Source organism: Rhamphochromis sp. 'chilingali', assembly GCF_963969265.1.
Source record: "Rhamphochromis sp. 'chilingali' genome assembly, chromosome: 20".
In the NCBI taxonomy this organism is placed as follows: domain Eukaryota; kingdom Metazoa; phylum Chordata; class Actinopteri; order Cichliformes; family Cichlidae; genus Rhamphochromis; species Rhamphochromis sp. 'chilingali'.
Genome location: NC_137947.1, coordinates 29,347,285 through 29,371,055, shown reverse-complemented (window position 1 = coordinate 29,371,055; position 23,771 = coordinate 29,347,285). Strand labels below are relative to the sequence as shown.

The 23,771-nt window shown below is 38.8% G+C and overlaps 1 protein-coding gene across 1 annotated transcript in view; it reads right to left on the bottom strand.

The window, feature by feature from the left end:
• nrg3a (neuregulin 3a) overlaps positions 1–23,279 on the bottom strand; it is a 356,242-nt gene extending 332,963 nt beyond the window's left edge. The window contains exon 1 of the mRNA XM_080868339.1: positions 22,539–23,279. Within this exon, the coding sequence (XP_080724465.1) occupies positions 22,539–23,262 (724 nt within the window). The 5' untranslated portion in view covers positions 23,263–23,279. The remainder of the gene's footprint in view (positions 1–22,538) is intronic.
• Between the last annotated feature and the right edge of the window lie 492 nt (positions 23,280–23,771).

Here is a 23,771-nt window from a genome sequence, read left to right as displayed (position 1 = left end):
AAGGATGATATTTACATTTAAAATGTTTTTTTAAAATCAGATTTTGATTAATTTTCAAAAATAAAAATCTAGTAAATAATTTGAGGGGTTTTTAAGAATTAAGCTTATTTAGTTTCACAGAGGAAATGACTAGTTTATTAATGTGTAGTCTAGTGCACGTCGGGACTTTGTACTTATATTTATTTAACTTTTTCCTAGTAGACAACTCTTTGACAAAGGCAGAGAGAATTCTTAACAGAATAATTGAGGGTGATTCAAACATAGATTTTTCAGAAGATGAGAGTCATGTGAGCCAGATAGGAGAGGGTGAGAACCCAGGAGGACGAAGATTATCAAGATGCAGTGGCAGATGTAATAGAGAAAGACACAGGGCCACCTGAAATCTGTCGTCCTATCTGGTCCAAAACCAACATGTAGGAGAATCTGGAATTTTTGATTTTGAGTTAAAAATAAAATATGGGTAAAATGCAGAAACATTTTCCACTAAAGTAAAAAAAAAACAAGAGTCGTAATTATAGCTGAATCCATGACACCTGATTGTTTCTACAAGATCACGTCTTTGCTGAAAGTTGTCAATGATCTCAATGTACCAAAAGAACTCACAGTATCTGGAGTTCAAGCTCCTCTTGGCTGAGAAACCAGGGGCAAACATGTGATCAAGACCTGAATAATACCAAAAATGAAGAGTTCTCTCCAAAAATCAAGAAAAGGAAGCCCCAACCAGATGAGACTGTAACAAAATATGGTTCACTCCACTTGCCTGAAATGGTTAACAGTCCAAGGCATTTCATTTGTAGAATGGTTGGGTGCAACAGTAAAACATATGTGAGATGTGGGAAGTGCCAAATGTTGCTTTGTGTCTCCAAATAAAAAAATCACATTACTTCCTCAGATATCATAAATGAATTGACTTTTGTGAAATAGAAAGCCCAGTGCAATCACTTGTTCCTGAACCAATGGCTTACAGCTAATGAAGTGTCAGTGACTTCTAAGTTGACCCATGATCTACATTTTTATGATATTGTTATATAAATAAGTTTTAATATCCTGCTTACAAAAAATTCAGTGGAGCATTTAATTTTCTTAAATAGCTCTTGAATTTTGTTAGTTTCACATTCGTGATCAGTGAACTCCCCTTGTGCACTGTAGTGCACATGTTGTAAAATTTAAATAAAATTAGTTAAAAATAATTTTGTTTTTGTAATGTGTTTTTTACCATCCCAACACTTGATTTATCTGAAAAAAATCAAAATCAAAATACTTTTTTTTCCCTGGGTCTCGGTCTTGACAGTACAGTATAAAGTACCTTGAGGTCACTGCTGTTGGTGCTATATGAATATTGAATTTTGAGATATTTGTGGGTCTTTTTGAGTGGGATAATGGTGCCCTGATTAGGAAGAAGGTACTGGTTTAAATCCATTCTGTGTGGAGTCTGCATGTTCTTCATGTGTCTGTGTGAGTTCTCCCCAGGTACTCAGGCTTCCTCCCACAGTGCAAAGACATGCAGGGGGTCAGGTTTGTGCTTCTAAACTGGCTGTAGGTGTGACAGTGAATGGCTGCCTGTCTGTATGCATTAGCCCTGTGATAGATGATGACCTGTCCTGGGTATATGACAGCGGGGATAGTCAGTTCCTCTTGTACCTTCCCATTGTAGTGTGTATTTCAGTGGTTTTTTTCTGTAACGCTACCGATCTCCGAACTGTATCTCCATGTGATGTCTGTGTTGTGTGTGTAAGGTCGGGGGGGTCCTATTTCACTGCGGGGCAACCTGCACGTGGCGAATAAAGCCTTGATAGATTGTTTGATTGATTGATTGATTGAGATGAAATACGCTGAAAAGCCTGAGAATGATACTAGTTCAAATATATGGCAAAACCTGCAGAAGTGACAACACCTGAACAAACAGAACTGTTAGCGGTGACAAGAACACACAGCGGAGCATTAACAAGATACGCTGAGGGAAAATCACTTAAAAAGTACTCCACGAGCACCCTTCACTCCCAAATTTAAAGCCAGCTAGCATGCCTGTTTTTGTAATTACATCCTAATTCCTCCAGGCAAGTTGACAATTTCGTCTTGTAAACAGGTTGTACATACTGTAGTGTTTTAGACAGTGAGAGTCCTTTCCTAAATTGCTTCTGACATAACTTGAAGGGATTTGTCGAGGTTGTTAATTGGCCCTGCTCAATCAGAGCCTATATCAAGATTTATAATTTCAGTTTCAAAATTAGCAGCTGGCTCTGGGACAACAAGCATACGTAAGACACTGAGGGATTTTTGTATAAAAAACTGAGTAAGGAAGACATGAAGCCAAGTATATATTTAATTCATCTCGCACCTTTATAAAAGACTCAGCTTCAATAAACCTTTCTGCCTGCCTGTCACAACCATGACTTTACCAGCACTCATTGTTGTAATCCGTCTAGGGCTTAAAGAAAGAGCACTCTCACGAAGGGCCGCTCTTTTCCACAAGTGGTACACTGAAGTAAGAACCTCTACAGCAATGGCTATTTTGCAATATTCACGCTTCGGAATCATGACATTTACTGCTATTTGGCAAAAATGATGGAGAGAAAGTTTTGTTTTTGGCCCAATTAAATTGCAAGAGCAAAAAATACACAACCAATAGTTGCCAACGCATCCTTCAGGAATCAAAGACAAACATTAGCTGCCTTAGATAAGACACTTCCAAATGCCCTGCAAGCTGTACCCCAAAACTCAATGAGAGACAGAGAGCAAATGTTAGCTAAGTTGGATCCTCCTAATAGGATGCTCCACACAGAAGGACACCTGTCTTCTTATCTTTCTCATTAAACTTTCATACAGAAACCTCCATAAATCAAAGTGACCTCATTGTTTATTAATGCAGGACCACAGGGCTTTAAATTTGCCACATTTCTTTTGCTGCATTGTCACAAAGGGAGCAATAACTGCCACAACTGGCCCAGACATAGCATGCAAGTCATACATCAACACAGCTGTTGCTCCAAATCTTCAGAGTGATTCACTCTGGTGCCAAGTAGGATGTAGTGGAATGCGGGGAGGAGGAGGAGGGTGGGGGGATGCGGGTCTAGCAAATTAAAGCTTTAGCAAGAAAGAGAGAGAATGAGCGTGTGAGAGAGAGAAAAAAATACGTAAAGGTTAATGTGTGTTTGGATGTTGGTTGCTGGAGGGTATTTGGTACTCTAATGAGTGTGAGAGTAAGTCCCAAACAGCAGGATGGCATTTGCCCTTTTTACTAATAGCAAAGGAGAGAAGAAGGAAAGTCTTAACTAAAAAAACAAAGCTTGTCCTTTCTTTTGCACTGCTATTTTAATGACATTCATATGGATGTATATGTGTTCAGTGATCAGTATTCATTCCCTGGAGACCAAGGTTTTTTTTTTCCTCTCAACTGAAACATATCTCAGTCACCAATTGTATAGTATAGCTTGATTGATGTTATTGATGTTGGTAGTTAGCCACACACGCTATAGTTAAGCAGATATGAAAGAGCTGATAGTTCTCAGATAATGCAAAATCTCTAATTGAAGCATCACAAGAAAATGTCCTTCATCTCCAGGTTGATGTTAGGTCACCATTGAAAGGCTCAGGACTAATTCTTTACATTTCTGTTGTGGTTCAGTTATACAGTCACATAGGTTTTGTGTGCTAGTTGTTGTTTCATCTTCCAAACATTTCTTTTTAGTATTAAAGTAGAACCACACTTTATATGATTATATGGTCTTTCATTCTATCATTCTATCATTTTCTATATTCGTAATTTAGTCTTGCATTTTATCATAAATGGTTGTACAAAGTATTAAGATAATGCATCATTACATGTGAATCTATCTCCACGTTTTTATAACAGCAGTACATCTGCATTCAATTTGCCTGTTTGCATTAGGATGGAAGGCAATTAAAACCATTACTGCAAACAGGAACCATCAGATTTATGTGACTCTGAGTGTTGCATTTGTGCCAATAAGCCTGCTGTTTCAAATTGCATGTGTAGCTATGATGAAAAGCTAAATACCCATCCGAGGAAGTAAAAAGGATAAGAAATTACACTGTGCATTTGACATTTTAATAGAATTTATACAACTGACAGCAATTACTAGAATTATTTTAGCTGCATGTGTAGCTATTGCATGAGGATAACATGTGTGCCCTTAATGCATTATCTACAGGTTGGAGCAAGCAAACAGAATTTCCATCCCCATCCCTAAAAAAGCTAACACTACTTAAAGTGTCAAAGGAAAGAAAAATGCAATAGTTTGCAAATACTTTAAGCCTGATCTTACATATCAAAAATGTTTCAAATGTTGCAAATGTATGTAAGTATTTATATATGGAATATGTATATATATTTAAGCTCAGGTCCTCTACCAGAGGCCTGGGAGCTTGAGGATTCTGAACAGTATCTTTGCTGTTCCTAGGGCTGCACTTTCCTGAACAGCGATCTCTGATGTTTGCCTGGGATCTGCTGGAGCTACTCGCCCAGTTTGTGGATCACTGGCCTGAATGCTCTAATTACTACTGGGGCCACTTTTGCCTTCACTCTCCACCCTCTTCACAAGCTCCTCTCTCAGCCCTTGGTACTTCTGCAGCTTCTTATGTTTCTTCTTCCTTATCTTGCTGTTATTTGGTATCACTACATCTATCACTATGGCTGTCTTCCTCTGCTCATCCATCACTACTATGTCTGGTTGGTTAGCCATCACCAGTTTGTCTGTCTGTATCTGGAAGTCCCACAGGACCTTAGCTTGGTCATGCTCAACAACCATAGTGGGCGTGTTCTTTTTGACCTCTGGCCCTCCAGGCCATACTCGGTGCAGATGTTCCAGTATGCTATGCCAGCCAAAATATGTTCCCATTGTTGTCTGATGTAGAGTACTAAAATTAGTATAGAAACATAGACATTATCTTGGAATATATTTAACAAGTGGTCAATTAGGCACGGACTCTAAAAAAGAGATAATTGTTTGTATTGAAGTTAGTGTTAGTGAGGGCACGGTGGACTCTACATCGACTGTCCCAAAAAGTTGATTCAGTTCATCTGGACGTAGCGTTTTCAGTGGGAGAAACGTTTCGTCACTCATCCAAATGACTTCATCAGTTTCTGCTGAGTGCAGGTAGACATCGACTGTCTATGTCAATGCTACAGTAAAAGTTGGTGCTAAATGGTAAGCAAACTAAGTTTACTGATATCCCTGCAGCACAATAAACAAAAATGACCAGCGTGATGTTATGTTACATAAAGATGTCTGAGTTTTTGTAATGTTTTCATCTACATTTACACAACATCCAAATATTCTGTAATAGAAAATAAATATCTGGTGGACTCAGGCACACGCAAAACACATTATTTTGTCTTCAGTAACCCAATAAGGAAGTATTTGATCAATGATGCTTGAATGTGAGTTTGTTTTTTCTTTAAAAATTCACAAGATAGCACACAACTACGAAGCCAAATTCCATGAAATGCGATGGAATTTGGAATCTGTGGAATTTGGCCATGAATTTCACAAAGGAGTAACTGCAGCGTCCAATAGACTTTTGTTAAAAATTGCAAGAAAAAAAGAAAAAAAAAGGGCACTGACCTCTCTGAAGTGTTACACTGTGTTATAAAGGAGCCATATTCTCAAGTCAACATGTGTGGACTGCTTGCTTGTTATTTTAAATAAGAAACAAGAACTAGGCCTAAATATATATAAGAGAAAAAAATGTAGTATGTAGGTAAGGCAGATTAAGGTCGCTGACGGGGTAGTGAAGATTCGTTCGTGACTGAAAGCAAACATCTGTAACATTTTGTAACTTCACATGATGAAACTGAGTACTAAGAGCGAGAAATAGAAGTGCAAGAGAAAGAGAGAGAGAGAGAGAGAGAGAGGCAGACAGAACAAGGTCAGTAGTGAAATCACATTAATCCCATTGAAGCCCTGCTCAGGAAGTTAATAGTCTCTCTGTGCAGTCAGTGTGGTGCTTTTGAAAGAGATGTGATAGGAAGTTTAGATGTTTGTTAGACCATGATGTTCAGATTATCGTTAACATACTGGATGAGATTTAATAAGGGCTCACAAGTAAACACAGGCAAAGCCACGCATATAGAATTCAAATCTGATTATTATGAGACCCAGTGAAAAATAGTTCTTAGGTTTCTATGCAAATGTCATCTACGCGTCCAGTGTCCTTATCCAGGTCTATGTGACTGGGACAACAATCATGTCAGATACATGATCAGACCCAGACCTCTCTCTCTCCGGCCACATCATTCAGTTCTTCTAAAGGAAATCAAGGGAGTCCCAAGCGCGCTGAGAGGTCTAATCTCTTAAGTATGTCCTGGGTCTGCCCTGGGGCCTCCTACTGGTGGCTTATGCCCAGAACACCTCACCTATGAGGAGCCCAGGAGGCATCCTGGTCAGATGCCTGAACCACCTCAACCGGCTTCTTTTAATGTGGAGGAGTAGACTTTTACTACTCAGAGCCCCTCCCACACTCCTCATCCCATCTCTACAGCTGAAGCCACCCACCATTTGGAGGAAGCTTGTATCCATGGATTTCATTATTTCAGTAGCCATGCAGAGCTCTTGATCACAGGTTAGTGTAGCATCGTGATCAGCTGGAAAATCAACAGCTCTTGTTTCACTGTAACAGAACGGTTTAACCAAATATGAAATTTTACCTCATAAAGTTTCACCAATCCAAACATAAATCAGTGCATCAGTGTTTCAGAGCATCAACTGCCTTTGGGAAAATAAACTGAAGTGAAAGATTACATAATTTGGCAAGCTCCACTAATTCTGACATATCATGACAGCTCACTGCTGCTCACCTAATGTGGATTTGTGCACACTTTGCTCTCCAGTAAATGGCCGCTTTGTAAGCCATATAGAAAAAGAAATGAGTGAAAGTGGAATGTGTTATAAACAAGTTTTGATAATAAATACATTTCAGAAAAACAATTTTTATGAAACACAAGCTTTTTTGAGATATTTCACAAGTTTAAAGCATTTAAAGAATCTACACTAAGGCTTGTTTATGTGCAAATTGAAAAGTGCATTAAAATGATAGAATAGAAAATAAAACAAAAAACAAACATACATACTGCCAAGGAGAACATTGCAGCAATTCTTCTGTATTTTAGGGAGAAAAAGGAAGAGAATAAAAGAATTTAAAAAACTAGTCTATAAGAAAATCGTACAACATGCCACAATCCTTTAGTTTTAAGTGTCTGGGACAGTTATGTGATAAACCTCTCAATATCTTAGAGGCAGTTCATACTGACATTGGACAAAGATTGGTTAGAATTGGCTGGCTTTTGATGATTGTGAGCTAATGGAGCGTTCTTGTCTCCCAGGCTGTAGAAGCTAGCCCTGTGAGCTAGCCAGCTCTCTCTTCCACTCAACCTTGCTATGAGCAAGTTCAGCATACCCAGGATGATTTTTTTTGTCTGTTTGTTTTTTTCACGTATCCTAACATCAACAATCAGGATAAGCAGTCACGCAAGGGTGGTTATCTACCAGCTAAGGTAACCCAGGCTTTTCCCTGCACATTCCCATGAAAAGGGTGATGTTGGAAGAGTCTGATGAATCGCAAACATGGATAAGTGTAGCAACAAAGCAGCTGACATGGAGCTTTTAAAAGTATAATACAAGAACAAAGCAACACAGCGGCGGCAGAGAAACAGGTGTTGTGAGTGTATGTGTGTGTGAAAGGAAAAGAACAGTAATATTAAATGACTGTAACAATGTGTGTGTCCTTTAAACATTTTGGTCAGTAACACTTGAAAAGCCTGGCTTTAAAAGCCAGAAAAAAGCTAGCTATCTGCTTCATTAAAACACCCCCCCAGTATCACAACTCTATCATTAAGACATGGGAGGAGATGATGGATTATAATCAATTTTTCCATTAATATTTAAAGGATAGTTTCTCAGCACATCTAATGGTGTTTAACGGTGTAATATTAAGGAATAAATAGACAAACATGATTATATATTAAGGACTATAGAACAAAATTAATTGTTGGCACCCTTGTCGGGTTAGGGTAGGGAAGGAAAAAAAAAAGAATCTCTATTAGTGATGCTCAACAGGGCAAAGCAAACACATTAGACACCACTGGCTTTTTGTTTTCATTTATTCCTGTTGATGAATGATCTCATTCTAAACATCTATCTCATCTCATTCTCACCATCATTATATCCAAGCCTAATAGCACAGTAGACCCAGGGTTAACCCTTAAATTACTCGGATATGACATCATCCTGTTTAACCAACCCAATATCATGGCGAAGCGTGAAATAGCCATGTTGGACCACTGTGTGGATGCCACACTTTGGAAAGGTGAAGCAGATGTTGCCGTACCAACAGGGGGGGAGATAATATACTTAAAGCCAAGAAGTCGCTAGTGACCAAAGAAGGTATGAAGTGCATTCTCCCTTTATGCTTGAAATGATTAAGCTAGGTGGCTAATGTGTATTTACATGTAAATGTGCTAGTAAAACCGCTTTAAACCCTGTCCCGTGTTTATGTTCAGCTGGGGCAGCTTGCTGCAACTTCTGCATGCTTGTCCATTTCGTGCTTTGGAGAGGCAAAGCATGACATACACACGGTGGACTGGTGTGTCATTGGTTTACCAGTACAGGGGTTTGGCTTCTTTCCTCTTTGTGTTTTGGTAGTTTGTAGTCCCTTCTTGTCAGATACTTTCAACCAGTTTGCCATAGTCATCATATACTTCTGCTCAAGCATAGCCACAGAGAATATTCTCAGTATGGAGTTTCTGTAAAAAAGAAAGTCTATTGTGTCACACTGTAAGAAGGTGATATATTTATTATTCATGTTGTAGTGTCCGTGCTGAATTTAAAAAAGGTATATGTACACGTTTTCTCTATTTATGTTCAAACAGATCATAAATCTACTACAGGGGAGCAGAGTGGTGCTCTACTGAGGTCAGCTACCAAATGTCAAAGGCAACGCTAACGGGACTGACACAGAAACAAGGCCAAACTGTCATCGATGTAGGTCATTCATGGTTTAGTTGACCGTCCCTCTTTTACACGTTTAAGAGACTGAGAGAGAAGGGTAACTGAGGACAAACAGAAAACAATAAACAGGAAAAACGCACAAAATAAATAACAGATCAATAACATAGATTTTATTATTGATAAGTGGATTATTAATTATCATATAATATATATATTTTTTTTTTTAAAGATGTTCTTGTGTTTCCATGTGTTCTGTAACTGGATTTTGCCTTTGTATTGACTCTTACCAAAACAGAAGGAAAACAACTTTAACTTATGTTAAAGTACTTAGTACAGGTGGGAATTTGTACGGTTAAAATGTTGCAGATTTTATAGTCACACACCTTTATTTGCATCTCCATATGAGGGTATATTGACTTCTCTTACATATTTCAAAGTACTATTGAGTTATGAGTACTAAGTGAGTTATAATAATTAAAGAAAACAATGCAAAAGGCATGGATGTAATTTTAAGTACTCGGGTTAATAGGTCCATACATAATATTGTCTTTTTTTTCTGACTCACGAATGTAAACGCTACGAACAACCAGAATGTTTTTCCAAGACGTTGCAGGTGTTGAACATTTTCAACAGAGAAACTTACATGCACTGAAAAGCTAAATCACTTCTGAGTGTCCTCAACTGGCAACACAATAGCAAATCAGGAATTTAAATTAGAATTTGTATAACAGCGCAGAATAGTAATGACACAGGTGTTGTCCAGCATGATAACCAAGAAAAGATCAACGATTTTCGATCAGTCATGGCAAATAAACAATTTCTGTACAAAGAAAAAGATGACAAAAGGCTCCACAGCAGCTCCAAATAAGAATTCTGCTCCTTTTGCTTTACTTAACATCCTCTCTAACCCAACAAGTAGTTCACAGCCTGATTAGGATGAGTGAATTGTGCTGAGATAATTATCATCTCATCTAATTGGAGCTGAGCTGATGCTTCACATGTGGTTCATTATCTGAAGTGAGAAGTTGACTCCGTGTCCCTGCTGCCTGTCCATCTTTCTCTGTGCTCCTCTCAGGGCACATGGCCACGAGTGCGATGCCCTAGCTGTCTTCATGTGGGAGGTGGTGTGTAGATGTGTGTGTCCACAACTGGTTTGCATGTGCTGCAGAAAGTGTGTGTTTGTGATTTGCGAAACAGAGAGTGCTGCCGCTGGACATCAGTCACCGCTGACATGTGGCGGATGGAGTGTTGACAGCTCATGACTCTGATGTGTTCATCTCTGCAGGAATCAAGCACATCTAAACCACAGGCCACGTTTGACTTATTGTGTAATAGAAACAATTTAAGCAATTTTTATACAGCAAAAGATTCAAAACGTAAAGAGCGATGACTGAAAGTCCACTGTCCAGCTAATCACTGAAAAATGTCATCACTAAAGCCGTTTTATTCATAGTTCACTATCATAACATAATTTTTTATACCGGTATGTAGGAAAAGAGAGTATTCATGGCACAAACTGTTTGTGCTGTGTTGTATCACACATGCCCACTGCTCCATAAATGCATGTCCCATAAAGACACAGGAAACTGTGAAGGTAGGGCAGCCAGGATGTGGTGTAATTTCTATTTGTCCGTTTCAGTTTGCCTTTACCAAGATAATACTGTGATGGCATGTATCTCAGCAACATCAGTGGGCATTATAATCAAACTGGATGATTGCTCAGTGCACAGTTTACTTCAGTTGAATAACTGTTGTCAGTATTGGGGCACCACAGCCTGCCAGAATGAAACTGGTGTTGACAAAAAGCATGAAAATGAATAATTAGCTGATCGGAGAATATTTGCTATCATAGATAGTTCATAAAGTTATTGCTGAACTCTAACCATGCCAGATCATTTTTGTAGTTGTGACACAAAAAATTTGTCAAAATCATTAGTTTAATCAACATTAAGAGGACTTACTGATTAATCAACCATTCTCTTAGTTTTCATAGTTTGCACAAAACTGTTTATCCTGCTTCCTCAGTCTTAGCATGTCTAACTGCTCTGAGCAGCGTTTATGTGAGACAAGAAGATCTTATGTTTTTGCCTCATCAGTATGGGTTTTGCAAGTTTCCTGAACTTCATTTGGGAGCCCAAATTGCCTCCAGTGTCAATTTAAGTGTGAATGAGATGTTTTGCGTGTGTATGCATTAGCTTTGTGATAGCCTGGAAAGCTGCCTGGGGTCTACTTTGGCTCGCAGAGACTGCGTGCTGCTATATGCATCAGCCCCCTCCAAAATGTATGGATTGATGGACTATTTTGGTCTACATCTCAGCCTGCTCCTAATGTTTCCTTTTGTTAACACATTCTTGCACTCTTTCAAACCACATCTCCCTCAGTGCTTCATCTTCATTTAGCTGACGTATTAAGCCTACTTTACCTTACCTACTTTAGCAACAGCCTGTGCATGATGTGCGTGTGTGTGTGTGTGTGTGTGTGTGTGTGTGTGAGAGAGAGAGAGAGAGAGAGAGAGAGAGAGAGAGAGACTACATATATATCAGCTGTGAGGACTTTGCTTATTTTACCTGGGCAGCAATATCTAACCACTTTAAAAACTGACTGTTCAATAATGGGTAAATGTGTGAGTAATACCTCAGCACTGTAGAAGCAGCACTACTCTGTGGAAACATATTCAGCATCAGCTGTGTATTTGTTTGCAAACAAAAAAACTGGCAGTGATGATCTTAAAAATCCAAAAATACTACTAAAGATGTCAAATTAACAACAACTATATTTATGAACTTGAATTCCCATAAAAAATAAAAAAATAAAAAAAAAAAAAAATAATAATAATAATAATAATAATAATAATAATAATAATAATAATGTGCAGCAAGTGTAAACTCTGCTATAGAGCAGCAATGTGTTACATTTTGGCGGCTGGGGAATTGTCTGGTCTCTGAGCAGTGATTCAGCTGAGTTTTTTTCCAGCATGAATGACCTTCTGGTATTACACAAAATGCCCTGTTCTGACAGCATTAGTTTCAGTGGGGTAGATGAGGTCACAGTTGTGTCACAGTTGCATCAATGATATCAGCCTGAATTAGCCATCTCTGGCTTTCACACAACAACTCTGTACGGTTTCAAATGATTTATTATGCTCTAAGTCTAACACTTATGGCTGTTATTAGATAATAGGTGCTTTTATTAATCACTGCAATTATCATATTTTATTACAGATATAATGATTTCTATAAGATGTGTCAAAGCTCAGGCCAAGAAAACAGGTCCAAAAGGGTTTAACTGCAAACAGACTTTGTTAGATATCCCAACTAGCTAGTTACTGTGACAAGCAGCAGACATTAAACTCTTAGGTTGCTAACACTGCAGCAAGCTACTTAGTTTGTAACTAGCAAACTGACTGCACTTACCACCTTGCAAACAGCTGACACTGCTAGCCCCCAGAGCCCATTACGATAAACAACATCAGAATCTCGGCATCTATAACTGGCCACCAAATCAAGTCCAGCTGGGTGTAATGTAAATGTAAATGAACTGAGTGGGCAGAGAGGAGAAAATAGAGGGGGAATGAAGGGAGAGTGCACGGTTGCAATGGACCAAGGCTCTTTTCCTTTCCCCCTCATCTTATCAATATGGAAAGGTTTCCTTTGTAATTCTGTTTGTGCATCCTCAGTGGATACCTTGGATCAAATTATTATGATTATTATTTATTAATTTAATAAATAAATTTTCCCCATATTTTTCTGTTGCCATTCATTGCTTTCTTGCCTTTGGCTTTTAAACTATGCTCAGTCACATCAGCCTTATTGTACAATATATACTTTGTTTGTTTTTTTCTTATCTGTTCCCAAATTCTGAGTCAGACAGCCGAAGGAGAGAAAGCAAGGGAGTCCATCTGTCATAAATAGGCCTGTGTCTTCGAAATCATACAGACAACCCACCAGTTCACCTGGCTTGTCACAGAAAGTTGGTCTGACCTCATAAGTGTCCCGAGGACAGACAGAAAAACAGGAGACACGAGAACAGGAGACACTAGGCATAGAAGTACGAAGAAGATTTTTGCATATATGCACAAACACACAAATAGATATATATGAGGTACAACACAAACTGTTTGACAGCATTATAGACTAAAAGAGACAGCCACAGTGGTAGAATACTGAATCTCCTGTTTAGACATACACACAAACACATGCTCTTTGTCAGGCTACAAAACAGAAATGATGTGACTATCTGCTCGAAGAGCTGAGAGGACCACTGTCTCTCATATGATGGCAGCTCCGCTCTGAACTTGTCCCATACAACCTCAACATCACACAGGATACCTCTTGCATATTTTTATATACTGAGCAAACTTAAATAGCAGACCCTCAAGACCTGTTATAGATATGCAGAAGAGAGTAAATAAACAAGGCTGCTGAAATTGGCTGCTTGCTGAAAGGAACCATGATTTCTTTCCCCCCTCAGACCTAACCAAATAGCTGGTTGTCTATAGCTAAACCAAAATGTGACTGAAAAAAATATCTCAAAACAATGAAACACAGAAGTATAGAAATGATGGACCTATGTGGGATTCAATTTCCTGTGATTTGTGTGGTCACTGCAGCCTCCCTATTCTAGTTTTATACTTACACATAGTTAGACAATCTGAATATCAAAAGTGGATTTAAAATGGTCGACAGTGTGTTAAAATGTGCTGACACAGGGCTCTGATGACTGGCTTACAATATGATATGGTTACGATATGGTTACAATTTATGTTGCCAAAAATACCAATAGTGCCATGATACAGCAATTCTGTATCGCTATATACGATCCATATCTACAATATATTAAAGCACAATATCCATGAAATTGAAGAAGAAAAAATACAATATTAAAGAAAACAGAGGGCACTCATAAAGTCATAAATGCAGTAAGTCAAACTGTGGGTAGAATGTATTTAGAGCACTTGCAATAAATAAACACTTAATCATAATTGATGGCAGTGCTTTGATGATTGTATTGAAGGAAGAAACAATGAAGCATATACCACATTACTGTGTCCCACCCATAGTCCTGACCAAGAATGAATGTGTGACAAACTGGTAGTGAAAATGAGTTTGTGTGTGTGTGTGTGTGTGTGTGTGTGTGTGTGTGTGTGTGTGTGTGTGTGTGTGTGTGTGTGTGTGTGTGTGTGTGTGTGTGTGTGTGTGTGTGACTGAAGTGTGTTTTTCACAAAGGTGAAAGTGACCTTCTGGATAGCTTCCTGTTGCCTTCAGCATGGTAACATAATGACTAATGCCTGCTTAACAGCTCTGATTTCCTGGAAAATAGCCTCCTACATCTTTAGAGTCTTATTGAAGACAATTGCAGTTACTTTGCATAATAAGATACGGTACAATGGCAGAATCCCCAAAATAAACAAACACAAGACAGAAATCATTTTTCACTGAGCTGAACATGCTAAATCCTCCCTAGCTGTTATGCTTCCCAAATAAAAACATTTTCTACTGACACTAAAGTCACTGTTTCAACTGTCTGCCTCCGTGGTTCTTTGTTCTATTTCCTCCAGTGCTGTCAGTTCCAAGGCCTCCACCAGAAAAGCCAGTCCACGCAGCCTCACAGAGAGAAGCTGGCAACAATCTTTGAAGCTAAAAATAACCACAGCAAAATGCAGTGAGCACAGGATAATCAGACCCACACCCATACGCAGGCCCGTTTGCTCACAGGGCTGCCTGCTAAACTGCTGAGTGGCAAAAGACTAGGATACAATCACGATGGGATCAATAACCTGCATAGGCTGCTTAGGCTAAGGTTGCTCATATAATGGAGACACCTAGATTTAGAAAATATATCATTACCAATAACTAAACAACAAGCTGGAACCACTTAGGTAATGCTAATGTGTAAAATGATTGTCAGGAAAATTGGCTTATTAGATTACAATGAGGGCATCTTTATTTAGACCTTAAATGAAAGATAACGTATGCAGCAGCAGTGCTAAATGTAAAAAGGAATTAGATTTAACATTATAGTTCATAAGATCATGTATTTGTAAAATCTCATTTGAACCACCTTGGTTACTTTTTTAGAATGTTTATTGTTAAACAGTTTAATTGAAGTTTAATTTGATGCAATATTACATTTCTTCACAATATGCAATGAAATGTTGATGATTGATAAAAAACAAGATTATCTTTGTCTAGTTTGTATTACACATTATTGTATGTCAGAATAGATAATACATGTCTACATTTCAATTAAACAGCACGGAAGCAAGACAATTGCTTCTTTGCTGAATAAGCTGTAAGTTTTTCATGGGCCCAGCCCACATACTCAACTCTGCTGCTCAACCTACAAATGCATTTTCCTTGCAAATGTAGCATCATCTAAAGGCTAATAAAAAGGCTTTCCAACAGTATAAGATTTACTGCCAAGAAGTAATGTTACAGCATAAAAAATAATCAACCAAACACAATTTTTCTTACTTTTTGTGTCACGTTTTTTATTCTCTCTCGCTCTTTGAACAAGGGATGCTCTCTTTTCATGTATTTTACTTTGCAATACCTGCGTTCCATCTTTACTGGAAATGCTAACTTTGAGTTTTACCTTGCATATAACCACTCATAATGCAACTCCACTGAGTAAAGTCAACATCAGCTGCAGGAGTGGCAGCAAAATGATTCAGTCAAGCTGACCTTGAGAGACATGCAGTGAGTGACACGAGGAGAGAGAGGGGGACAGAGAGAGATAGCAGTGTAAAGAAAATTCAATCAGCGGCTTAGTCAATGAAAGAAATCATGTCGGACTAGAACTGGTTCTGGGCTGAACTGCTGGGCCCTCTGCTAGCCCTTTGTATGTCAAGGTGAAATAATTTCTATCTCAGCATTTTATCTTTGCTAATGGCATTGTTTACCACCAGGTGCCAGCAGCATAATGAGCAGAATGTAAGGTGAACGAGTTTTGTTTCTGGTTTTTTTTTTTTCAGACCAGTGTTGAATATTTTACACTGGAATAGGAAAAAAATATATATTTTTTGAAGTTAATGTCTACATATGGACAATTTTCCTTCGTGGTATAGTCCTTCCTGGTTTTTGACAGGCTGCTTGAACACCAAATGATACTGAACACATGAATATGGGAGCTAAATGAGACTGAAACAGTGTAAATTAGTTCTGGAAATTCTGCATTTATATATGAACATTCATGTTTCTCTTGTCCTTACAAAGCATTTACCAGTTTCACATGTTTTCAGTGTTGCAGGATCTGCTATTTTGAACAGTTAATAGTTAATAGCATGTTTGGAGTTTGGGGCCAACAGCTGAAACATTTACTTGTTAAGATGTCAAATGTGAATCTACACGAATCCTGGCAACCAGAAGTCAAACGTAACTTTCTGATTATCTGATCCTCCGACAAATGGAGAGTTAAATGAAAATTGATAGAAAATTGATAGAGTGGTAGAACAGTGCCTGCCCAAAACCAGACATTCTGTTTAAGTCTGGATTCAGACCACACTGTTTAAAACTACAAAATAGGCCATTGATAGGCTGTACGGTGTCAGGATACCCTGCTAGGTTACATCTTCATTTGCTGCCTTTTTTCCATGTTTGATTTGCCGTCTGGTACTTAAAGCTGCTTGCTTTCGATTGGTCATTGTTTACATTTTTACAGCCAAGTTACGTCTTGGTTTCATACAATTATTACTTTTGTTTTATTATGTCCACTGATTCTGCAGGTCAACTAGGTATTTAAGTTCCCCTCCCCCTGAGCTGTGTGTCCCAGTCTAAACTCCCCGAAAATAAGTACAGCAAAACATGCAAAAAAAAGAGCTCTTGGCTATAGTTGAACTCATAACAGTCTAATATTTATTTGCTTACTTTTTTTAAATGGTTTGCTGCTGTAGGCCAGCTGACAGATTTAATAAGAGGGAGAGGCAAAGGTGCAGCTTGGGGGAAAAGGGGGGGCTGTAGATTATTTACCTCCATGGAAAACTCTCATATTTAACAACCCAGAAAAATCAATACAGTCCTTGTGTTCTGTCCAACCTAATATATATAATAAAAATGCTATTGCTAATGCAAATTTTTTTAAAGCGATTCCAGTTTGTGATATTGATGATTCTGTTTTCCACGAGCACTCTGAATGACCACACATTAGAAAACACCTTAGAAAGTGGAAACACTGGAGCACTTAGCTAGCAGGTGGCAGCTTCCTCTGGAGAACCCGACCAGAAAAGGAATTTACTTCTCCTACATCTCATCTGCTGTTACCTTCAACACCATGGGCTCCAATAAAATAGTGTAAGCCTCATCTAATCAAGGCAGCTTAAACCTGAATGAATTATTAAAAGCTCCTCAGAAGTTAGCGGCAGCACTTTATAATCATCTGGACCCTGCTGATAGATGTACTCGTAAGGGATGGCGAACAGGAAAAAGGAAGTGAGGCAGATGGAGACTTTCAACCTTGGCAAACATTTCTGAAAAATTCTTAAACCTTTAAGTCTTATTTTCCTCACCACCGAAAGCAATTTCGCCCATTGCAAAAAGTGAAAGAACCCTAAACACCTGCATTCACTGAAGTGGGGAATTACTCAGTATGGGATGATTCGTGAAAGGGCCATTTTCAATTATTTACACTTTGCACTACATATTGAACATGTTTCTCTTTCGCATCATTAAAATTTCATCACTCTTCTCCCTGCAAGACATTTCATCACAATGAATCAAAGGCATGTTAAGCTTTGTTTGCACAGCATCTCGAGCAAATTAAAACTCTGAATAGATGAGATGACAGGTTTTCAGGTGATCGGTTAGTGGTCAAGCATCGCAGCCTGCATCAGCAAAAAACTTCAAGGTGCTTTGATCAGTGTTTGGTTATATCCATCCCACTCAAGGTGGATCACAAGGAAAACACACACACACACACACACACATATATAGCTACATTTGTGTGTATCAAAGCAGTCAGTAAGATAGGGGTATGTCACGTTACATGGAAGATACATTAATATTAATGCTATGGATTGCCATAAAATATATAAGCTATGGCATCATCGATGGATTAAATTCAATATTAGGTGACAAATTCCAAAACTAAATTTGCAGCTTATCAACTTAACAACAGATGGCTGAGACTTTCTGGGCCCATGGGAGTCTGGGGCTCAGTGCAGTTGCCCGCCCACTGATTACAAATAGTATGGGATCTTTTTTTCCCCTCTCTCTCTCTTTTGCTTAGACCTCAGATAACCCATTAAAGTAACAACCTCAACCGTTTGGCAGAATTCTTGAGAAAATATAACACATTTCTTACAGGGCACAAGAGAATATTGGATAGCACATTTCATCAACCATAAGCTGTAATTTTGTGCAGAAAAGTCATTTCTTTGCAAAGGAGGCAATCAGACTTCTAGAACGGTGCTTATTTGCGTTATTATTCACACAAGTGGTCGCAGCTAGTTCAAATGCATTAAATATATATAGCTGTATTTAGTCATAGGCTGCTGTGGCACAGGCATCAATGAATACAGTGCACACATAGAGTACATAGAAAAACCCCATTGGGAACTTGTTCCTAAGCAGCTTCCAGACAGCTAATCCAAATATAAAGATCGCGAACTGTACAATCTGGTTTAAAAAGGAAAGTCTGGTTTAAAACTGAAAAGCTCTCCCTCTGAGATGATTAGTGTAATGCAAACATGTACAGTGATGCCGCTGGCGTTGGCCAGAGGTGACGAAAGCTGAAGTAAATTTTCTGATTAATTTACTGTTGAGATCTCGTCATCAGATTAAATGGGAGATGAAATGAGTGACTGAACAGATACATTTAGAAAGAAATATATGAATGGAATACTTTCAAAATTGATCATTTAACTCATTCACTGCCATTGACGTCTATAGCCGTCAATGGCAGTGAATGAGTCAATGGGTTTAACTCATTCACTGCCAATGGCTGGCAGTGAATGAGTTAATTTATATTTTGTTTCTTTTAGGAAACAACGACTTTGAAATCCAAACAATAATAGCACTAACTCTTCTGTCTTGAATGATAGTAATGATTGAGAGGTTAAAGATAGACTGGGATTAGGAATGCCAACACCACCATGGAATGTGTATCTTATTAAACCTCAAGAGCCTTATCAGACAACTTGGACGAAAAAACAACTATGTTTCACTTTATCACACAGGGGACGAAAAGCATCTCTCTTAACCAGAGCTCAGCCCAGAAACTATCCTTTTATTTTATATGCTAACCATAAACAGGTCCTCATAAAAAGCTCTGGCCAGATGAAATAATAGAATCTGCACAAAGAAATAAGTCGATTTATTTTCTGTAAAATATGCATATTTAAAATATATATGTTTGTCATAAACACTACAAACAGATACAACTTCCCTACATCATACTGTTGCCACAGAATGAAGCTATAAACACAACTTCACTCTGTGTAATTGTCATATCTGTGTTGTTAACATAAGCATAAACTACTTCCCCAGACTGCTTCACAGTACCCCTGAGGGATCCTAAAACATGGCTAAGACAAAACGCTGCCTTAAACATGTCACCTCAGCATCATTTAATGAAAAACATCCCGCCACAGATCATATATCAAAACAATCCTGCAGGAGTTAGGCTGCTGCTTGTAAGTCTGTGTAGAATGCATGTGACTGATAGGTGGGCTGATGTAATTCTGTTGCTTCCATGGTCATGGTGATGGGCTGTTAATCTGGATTTAGGTTTCAGGGCCAGTGTTTGACTGTTACCTAATCCCACTGAGTGGCTCAGCATGGAGGCAAAGACCTCAGACTGCACTACGACATCTTCTGAAGCTTAACACTGAAAATGATTTCGTAAAGAACAATCAAAAATCAGAATCTACTGAATGTATCATTATCGCTCTCTCTCTCATTTGTGTTTGTAGCATGTCTCTCACACACATACACAAAAACACAAAGTCCTGGTCTATTCTCACCACTGAATCAACATTTTCATGGATTTACTCATGACTACATAGTCTCATCTGCTACTCTTTACTAATACGTGTTATTTTTATTTTGTATATGTTTTGATTTCTAGTTCATTATATCTGAAGCACTAGTTACAGTTAGTTAAATTAACACATATCCAGTTTTCAGTTCATTTTATCCCACTGGGATTAGTGACATTTTGCCCTGTATCACAGAGGTCACTTGGCTCCTTTTAATGATATCTTTTATCCTAGGTCTCTTTTTTTCTACAGCTTAAAGCATAGGGATAACTTAAGATTTTGCGACAGATTTAGATATGTCAGTCACTCTTGCAAAGTGACACTTGCTAACTATAATATCTTCCTGTAGTTGCCAGACCCTGAATTTTTGACTGACAAGCTAGAATGTCACCAAATATCCCTTAAAGCTAAAAAGCATCAGGAGTTCTGCGGATGAAAGTACAGTTAACCCCCGGTATTCGCGGTGGTTAAGGACCCAACCGCCCACGAATAGCTGAAATACTTAAGTATTACTTGAGAATTACTTGAGAATTACTTTAGACCCCCTCTAAAAAGGCTTATAACTGCCTATTTTTTATTTTCCTAGGAGCTTTGTGCTTGGCGAGCGTTTTTTAAGAAAAGAAATTATTTATATAGATTTCTGTGTTTACATTAACAATAATATTTGAAACCTAGTAAATCATTTTTTATTATAAAAAATGCTTTTAGTCATGAAAATAAAATAACAAAAAATTAGCCAATATTTTAGGTATGCTCTACTTTTACATCTGGGATCTTAAGTTTACATTGAGAGCGTGTGCACGGCAACATACTATTTTGCTCACTTAACAGATCAGTTACAGCACCACAGCCCAGTGTGAGATACAAATCTGTGTCACTCTTCATTTTGTGACCTACAAAGGAAGGGAGAGCATTGATAAGAACACACAGATGGCCCGCTATACTTTAATTCTCCAGTTTCTGAGCATAAGCCAACACAGCCAATTCAGTCATATTATATAACGCATTTACACATAATGGATAGTTAATGTAAAAATGATGGCCTTTTCACATCAAAGCAGCATGTGGGTGGTAGAATAGAAGAGGTGGGAGGGTGGAGGGTGTTTAGGATTATCGCACAAGTTGGCAATTGTGCAACGCCAGAACTTTCTTGGGCGAGCTGGTGAAGGAATGACATTTTCCCTGGGATATCTATCACCGAAGCTTAATGGTTTTCACTTGGTGGAGAAATGGCATTCCTTTTTAATGGTTAATTAATAAATGAACTGATGATGATGAATGGCTCCCATTTTTCTTCCTGGTAATGAAATGATACACAATTTTTCCTCTATGTTTCTAATTATCAGAGGGAACATTCCCCGGTCTCTCATGTAATCTGGGGACATTTTCATTATCATGGATACAAAAGAAGCAGCTGCACCTTTGCAGTCAAGACACAAGGTGGAATGGAGTGATTTTGTTTATCAGATACTTAAAAAATGACTGTCAATATGTAATTATCATAATATAATAGGGGGCATTGTGTGCATCATACATTCCAAAATACTTGATGATGTATACTATGATAAACGATATATGACATGCACTCTCATCTATTAGTTCACAAGTAATTGATCATGGCGTTGGCATTAACTCATTAACTGATATTATGTCAACTGAAAGTTAACTACAGTGTTAAACTGCAGGAAGGAATAAACAGCATATGAAATATAGGAACCCACATCAGCTAAAAATCACGAAACACATGCTAGGTTTGAGTTTTTTCTTTGTGAGGCTTTGTACCCCTCTGCACAGATGCGAGAGACTTGATACATGCAGTGCATGAGATCACACTGTTAAAAATAAAGCAACTCCTGTGACTGTGAAGCTGTGAGCGTAGTCCAAAGCCCAGATCAGAAACAGGGACATAACAAGCAGATGAAGGTTCAGCACACAATGTGACACCATTTTGGGAGCTGAGAAATTTGTCATGGAGGAAGACGTGTGTGTGTGTGTGTGTGTGTGTGTGTGTGTGTGTGTGTGTGTGTGTGTGTGTGTGTGTGTGTGTGTGTGTGTGCGTGTGTCTCTGCGTGCGGGTGTGTGCTTCATTGATTGCTGCAAGAAAATTCCCCGTAGCACAAATCAATAGTATGAGCACGACAGAGGTAAAAACAGAAGGGAAAGATTCACCATCTAATGCATCAGAATAAATTTCTATTCAAGTTACTCAGGATGCTGCAGAAGATCTTTTCATGTGGTTTGTTTGCAAAAGAATTTTAAGATCATTTGATTATTAGAGAAACACAAAAAACCCTCCAAACCTATATATACCCAAAATGATACCTAAACTTGATTATTGACTACTACTTAGAAACCCTCGCTATGCCAATCAATACTATTGATCACTCATCTTCAATGTTTTGACTATAAAACCAATCAAGAACATTATTTCCCAAACAGGAAGGTCATGCACCTAAATTGCAAAAAAAAAAAGTTTTGGAAGAAACCATAAGATCACGTTTAAAAAAAAAAAAAAGTTCAGATGTCATATTTAGTGATGATTAACCAATCAGTGGAGCTTTTGAAACACAACACAAGTCAGTAGTATATGAAAGACTTACGGGTTTTGCGGTGACTGTGCGTACGTGTAGTGAGTGTGGTGGAGATCGTCTCTGTAGTAGTATGTTCTGCCGTCCACATCTGTGTAGAGTCATGAAGAACCGTCGGATTGGGCGGTGAGGAGCTAGATGTTGCAGCTCCAATTATGAAAGTTGTACGTGGTGCTGCAGTAGTTGTGGTAAAACCTGAAGGTCCACGTCCATTACGACTTCCAGGATTCCGAGGAGTTACCTGACTGCCTGACGCCCCGCCCCCTCTAGCATTTATAGTTGTGGTGGTAGCAGTAGTGCGAGTTCTACCTTTTGCCACAGTAGCAGTTCTAGCAGTGGGGTTCCTGCTATCGATTGTAGGAGTAGTTGTAGTAGTGGTAGTATCGGGGCTCTTGGGAATCCCACTTGGCTTGGAGAGGAAGATGGGATCTTGTCCTATTCGATTTGCATCCACTAGATCTGTTGGGACGTAATCCCTCACTGTACCAACAACAATCCATTTCAGCAGCATCAGGCTCAATCCAAGGCCAATAAAACCAATAAGTAAAGGAACCACACACAGCCATGTCTGCTGACGAGGCCAAACTGCACAGCGAAGGGGACCCTGTTCCTGGGCCTGGCCCTCCCCCCGGCCCGCAGAAGCCCCCGAACCTTCAGGTTCTTCCAGGATTACTGCCCCAGATGCAGCTGCCCCAGAACACTCACTCATCATTCCCTGTCGTCCTTTATGGCTCATTAAGGGTTAACTCTGTGATAGGCATCGTTTGCACATGGCAGAAAGGTTTCCAACAAGGCCAGAAGAAAAAAACGAATGGAAATTTGAAGGAATGGACCCCACAGAATCTGTCTCTCAATAACACACACACAAAAATATGTATTCCAAGGATGGACAGAGAGGAAAAAGGGTGCAGGAGGTACATGCATACACACAATCATAAACGCTCAAGCACACACACTCACACGCAGAGACACCCAGAGAAAAATTGAAGAGCTGGCATAGACGTATAAGTGTTTAGTCCGTGTTTAGTCCTGCTCAACTCTCAATGTCCAGCTGAAGCAACAGTGAACTCCAATAGTCTTCACAGCAGGGTTAACAAGAGGAAAAATGAAAGTGATGCCTCTAATAGGGAGTAACAAGGAGAGATGGAAGGGAGAGATGGATGGGAAGAAACAGATTTACATCTGTACGTGTAGGAAATCCATGGCATCAGTATTTGGATGCCATTGCAGCAAAAAAGGAGAAAA